Source organism: Lindgomyces ingoldianus, assembly GCF_010093535.1.
Source record: "Lindgomyces ingoldianus strain ATCC 200398 unplaced genomic scaffold BDR25scaffold_85, whole genome shotgun sequence".
NCBI lineage: Eukaryota > Fungi > Ascomycota > Dothideomycetes > Pleosporales > Lindgomycetaceae > Lindgomyces > Lindgomyces ingoldianus.
Window position 1 is genome coordinate 79,858 of NW_022985246.1, and position 6,117 is coordinate 85,974.

The 6,117-nt window shown below is 42.2% G+C and overlaps 1 protein-coding gene across 1 annotated transcript; it reads left to right on the forward strand.

Annotated features, from left to right (window-relative positions):
* Positions 1–3,834: 3,834 nt before the first annotated feature.
* BDR25DRAFT_160423 (ankyrin) lies at positions 3,835–4,350 on the forward strand (the record flags this gene model as incomplete). The annotated part of the gene is made up of 1 exon (XM_033684033.1): positions 3,835–4,350. A coding segment is annotated over one exon (516 nt), but the record flags the coding sequence as incomplete, so codon positions are not given.
* Positions 4,351–6,117: the final 1,767 nt, after the last annotated feature.

Consider the following 6,117-nt stretch of genomic DNA (forward strand, 5'->3'; position numbering starts at 1 on the left):
GTTACTTATTATTTATTACACTATGTAGTACTTTATGTTTTTTTTTATATTAAGTTAGAATATTTTAAGCGTTCTAGGCATTTTAACTAGGGTATAGTACTTAACAGTTTCTAGAGAAAGATTTATAAAAGCCTTTATAAGGTACGCATTTAAAGACTATTACTTAGCATTTGCTATAGTAGTGTTCTTTTCTAGTACACCTAGCACAAACCTGCTGCCTTGTGCAAGTAAATGCCTTATGCCCTAGCTGTTAGCATTAGTAGCACTATAATAGTCTATTTTGCAGTTTAAACAGTCTTATGTATGCACATTCTCTATTAATGTAGAAGTACTGTTCTTATAGCAGCTAGGCTACATTACTGCCCTTAGTAATATACACTACTATTAATTTATATGCCTTTTCTAAATTCTTTTTACTTAGCTAGCTAACTTTTACTACCTACACCTTATTTTTAGCCCTAAGAGCCTTTAAGGCTTCTAGTTAGATTTATTTTTTCTCTAATAGCACTACTAGCTAGTTAGTGTTATCTACTCTAATTAGGAAGAGCTAGTTGCGCAGAATTCTAACTCCCTTAGCTGCTATTTTACAGGCTGCCTTTTTAACTACCTAGAGCTTACTTTTATCTCTACATATAACTTTAATTTAATTAGTGTTTCTTAAGTCTTTAACTACTGCTGCACATTACTATTCTACACACTTATAGTTTATTTACATTTTTTTAATAGCTTATCTAATCTTACTTAGTTTTACTTTCTTTTTATTTACTTTTTTAATCCTAGATGTGTTAATTATGCAGTAGAGTGTGTCTACTATTGTTAAAAGTGCTGTGTTAGTAAAAAGGGTCTATAAGTTACTAGGCTAGCTGCTTAGAGGCAATTATGCTATAGCAGCGTAAGATAGCAATCTACTAGGCAGCGTATAAGATCTAGCTAGAAGGGTCTTAAATTTGTCTACTATTACTTTATTCTCTGCCTTTAGTGCCTTTACTTTTTAGGTAAGTGCTTTTATTATTGTCTTAATTTAGGTTATATGTTCTTTTTCTATCTACTTTATTTTAGCTACTATCTTATTTTAGGTCTTTTTAAGTGCTATAAGCACTATAGCTAATAGGTCTTTTTTCTCTTTTACTTCTACACTTCTTTTAAGTATACTTATTTCTTTGTTATGTTTTATTTTTAGTTAGCTTTAAGTGTAAGTTAATTATAAAGCTTTAAGGGCTTTTTAGTTAACATTAATTACCTTATCTATTCTACTTTTATTACTTAAGTTTCTTTATTATCTTCTTATATTCTTTGCTTTAGTTGCCTTGCGCGTTCTAACGTGTGTTTAGGTTAATTACTGCCCCTAACATATGTCCTCTACCTCTAATTCTATTAATTTATGACTCCCCTAGGTCCCGCGCAGTTGTCTTGTCCTCTAGTACTTATCCCCGGTTCTCTAGGAGAGAGGGGGGGGAGAGAGGTAGGGGGGGGGGGTTTAGGGTTAGGTACCGGTACTTATCTTGCAACCCCCTCAGTCGCCGCAGCTCCGGTCTTCCTGCAGGTCGAATCGTGCAGTCCAGACGCAGGTGGAGTGTGCAGACGGAGGCGGGTACCAAATTCTTTCGTAGAGGTCTCTCAGTTCCCGTCTTTTAAACAAAGCCCGATATTTTTCTATATAAACTTTTAGCTCGATATCTCAATGCCAATGGTCGAGTGAATAGTGCAGTACATGGGTATGATATCGCGTGAGACACGTGCGACACTAGCGAACCCATGGCCTGCGGTAAAACGGTTTTTGTTTTGCAGCAGCCTGTGTAGGTAACCTGCTGCGTGCATCGCGCTACGAAGTTTCTACTATAGTGGTTAAGTTGTTCTAACTATGCCTAAGCCTAGTGAAGCTGACCGATAAGGCTGACCGGTAAGGTTGACCGGTAAGGTTGACCGGTAAGGTTTTCTCGTTACCAAGCCAGACTCCAGTATATTGCCTCCCTCGACTTTGGGAACTATCGACAGACGCCAAAATAGGCTTCGTATCTTAGAATACTCTGTAAATCCATTTCTGCTTAAATTGGTAACCATATTCCCGAGTCAATCATACTTCAGAGTGATTTCGATGGCAGATCCTCTATCAATCGCGGCGGGTATCCTAGCAATTCTAGGTGCAGCCGAGAAAACTGCCAAAGGGCTCGAGAGACTCCGGTCTTTGCGCCGTGCTCCAGAAGAACTTGAGTGCGTAATAAATGAGGTGAGGATTTCTTTTGGCGTCACACCGTTGCCCGTTTATACAAAATAAGAACGATGCAGCTGATAACGTATAGATTAGCGATATAAGAGTCGTACTCGGAACAGCACAAACCGCTTTAACGACACTGTCGGAAGTCGATGACGCGTCTCTTCTAGGATCTGTCCATGGCATAAAACAGTTGCTAGATAGGTGCAAGACGCAAGTGCTTGAGCTAGACGAGCTCGTACAATATGAACTTCTATCGGCTTCAGGATATGATAGGCATGGGCAACCCAAAGTAGCCAAGATACGTTGGCTACTAAATTCTCAGAAATTGAAAAGATTTCAAGAACTTTTGCGGGACCGCCGTGAATGCCTTAGCGCTGCGCTCGTCGGCTCTCTCTTTATTCTCCAGTAAGTTGCAAGTAAACCACAAGTCAGTTTAACAATCTAACTTTTTGTCGCAGAGGGAAGGTGTATTTACATCTTAAGGAAATTGCTATTGTCACGCGAGGTGAACCTGATCAGAGCTTAGTCAGGATGGATCACCCCCAAGCGATGTCGCTCCAACGCGCTTTGGAGGGTTTTCTTTCAAGCAGTCCATCCAATATTGAACAAAGACAACAGGAGTATACCGATAATGATGGTACCACTCATGCACCAAATACAAGCCCGGATCCGCATTACCTCGCTGACGGTCATCGGCGAGCAAGATTTCGTGGTACCAACTCTCCATCCAGCGCTGTACGTATCACAGCTTCTATTCCTGCGAAATCTTGTGGGCCGTTTTGTCAATGCCAATGTCACATACACACGCAAGTCCGAACTCCGAGATGGCTGATCAGTGTGACTGGGATCATGTTTGGAAGTTACCGAGGTACACCTATGTTTGCGACAAGACCTTGCAATTACCGGCCCTGCAAGGAAAGTGGGACTGCGTCGTCTCATTTTACATATTATTTTCCTGGGAGGCTTTTGAATCTAGCTTTCACATTCTCAAACACATGGAAAGACGTTGCCGGCATCGGAGGCTCTTGGACAATCCGGATGCCACAGATAATTTCCGAACATCACCCAGTTTGGGGTAGCTCACAGAGCACACTATCAGAAAGTGAACGAGAAGTCCTTTCCCTCTTCCATAGACGTCAGGCATCACCCTTCATGGTTAGACAGGATGACGGTTCTTCAATACTATCAGTAAGTCTTCTTCCGCTTGAGGGCATCTGTCCCACTGAATAGACATATCATCTATTTTTATCAGACTTTGATGTGTTTAACTATATTATAGTGGTCTATCAATCATTGGCACATCGAGCTCTGCGAATTTCTAATGGCGAATAATGCGGACCCTCTAATGAAGAATAAGAGAGGTTTGTATGTAATCTACTTTCCCCCGACCAGATACGTATGTGTATTAATCAGATCCCAATAGATCGCCAACTGAGTTTGCGTGGTCCAGAATCTTAACAGTGGACTCTTCTAATGAGCTTGAACTAAAGAATATCTCGAGGCTTAGGCGTATTTTCGAGGTCGAAGATGTCTTCGACAACATGGGCTTCACAGACCTCCATATGATAGCGACTGGACTTAAACCCGCAACTCTGGAATCCATTCTAGATGAAAACACATCCAACATTGACCAGATCGATAGTCAAGGGAAGACACCACTTATGTGGGCGGCCGCCAAAGGAGATTGCGAGAAAGTTAAAAAGCTGCTAGAGTATGATGCTTCTGTAACATCAAGGGACTACACAGGACGATGCGCACTTAGCTGGGCCACTTGGAATGGTTTAAGAGGGTGTGCGACTTGCGTTAGAGTACTCCTTGAGAAGGGAGCTAATCCAAACATAAAAGACACTAGGAACTACGAGTCTCCGCTCCATTGGTCATTAAAGGGCGATAAAACAACAGATATTGTCACGACTTTGCTGGACAGCGGCGCAGATATCGAATCTCTCAATGCATCTGGCTATCATCCATTACACAGAGCGGCATTCAGTGGGGCTTTGCAAAACACGGAGCTTCTGCTCGATCGCGGGGCAGACATTGAAGCGAAAACAAAGTCTAAAGAAGAGACCCCACTGGTTATGGCAATCCTCCGTTGCAAACCTAGGATTATCGGATTGTTGCTCGCAAGGGGAGCCAGGGTAAGACCACTCGATGACGGTGCAAACATTCTTCATATCGCAGCTCGATATTGTAACGCGGAGGTATTCAATGTAGTATCATCATTTCCACTTCGTGGCATATCTGCTAATGATAAAGATGCCGAAGGGATGACTCCATGGGATATCTTCGAAACGTATCGAGATACTAGCGCCGAAGATTACCGGCAAAATCGCGCGGCATTTGCTATGCTTCTAGAACTCGGAAAGTATTGTTGAGTTCAATTTGGCATAATCTATTATCAATATAATACATATATTTGCAATGATACAAGTATTTTTTAGCCTGTAGAACTAAAGAGTGAGTGGGAAGAGCTTCACTGGCTCCTCTGCACTTAGTGCTCTCCTGCCATCTGCTCTCTATGTGACGGCTCGAGAGTCATGTTGAGGTCAGCTGCTACTCCACGAGTCAAGTACATAGTAAGCTCGGAGAGACTTGAGTTCCGAGAACTATCAGAGGAGCAGGTATAAATACCACCTACTCTACCAACTCTTATAGAATCAATACAGTTCTTTATAGCTTCCAACAACCTCCGCAACAGACTCGCTTGTAAACTACGTTACAGGATCGCTCTCGGATATGCCTGGCTCCACTCATGAAATTGCCTTCATACATGCGGAATGATTTCCAATAACTTCTCCACATTATAGTGTAATATTTGCTATATCGACAAGCCGTACTTGCCAGACTAATAGTCTAGATCGTCACCAACCTCTATTCTACCCACCACTTCATCAACGATTCTTTCGGGTCAACATCACCAATTATCATGAAACATTGTAGAATTTCTGAATTTCGCTGCAGTAAGCTAAAGCATAACTGCACTCAGCAAGAAAAACGCTTCAACTTCTCCTCAGTGGACCCAGCTTCAAGAGAAATCTGTTAACCGCGCTGCAGTTGCCTGCGTCACGAACCTAACCAATTTGCATGAGTGTTCGTAAAAGCGATCCTAGGCCAGTTGCTATCGTGTCCTTGCTGATCTCCTTGCATCGAACGCCAACTAACGTTGTAGCCGATAGAATCACCCTTCCTAAAATACCCAGTCTGAACTCTGGTGTGGGCTGTATGCCCTGATTCCCCCTACATGACCAATTGCCAGCTGAGCCTTCTTCAGAGCCTGTTTGCATAAATGGCCGTCACGCAGCTAGCCCATGTTATAGCCTCCAGCATGAAGTCTTGCATGAGCTGAGGAGGGGTCATATGGGAAGCGAGTCGACAAGGTAGTGAGATCCAAACAAGGTGGATTGAACGAGTGTATTGTAAGGTCTGAGGAGCTCGATAGAGCTCTGGGCTGACTATATACTGTACGAGAGAGGAGCTATGCCTAATGAGTGAATAGTGCAGTACATGGGTATAATATCGCGTGAGACACGTGCGACACACCCCCCCAGCTTTAACAAAGTAAATACTAAAGCAAAGCTGTAAAAAGAAAAATAATAGACGGCAGGTGTACAGTAGTGCACTTAAGAGTGCAAAACAGTAAAAAGAAGTTAGTAGGCTTAGGCTTTAAAGCTAATGTTAGTAAAGTAAGCTTTTAAAGTGTTACTTAAGCAGATAAGGCCTAGTTATTTAATAAAAGCTTAATGCTTTTATTAAGGTAAGAATCTAGTAATGAACGGCAGAAACAGGCATAAGGTTAGACCTGGGACAGTAGGGTTTTTTTCGCGCAAAGGGACGAAAACAGATTCAAAAGCTACAGGCAGGCAGCGGTTAAGCTATATAGGCGTTGTGGCAGAAGAGAGAGT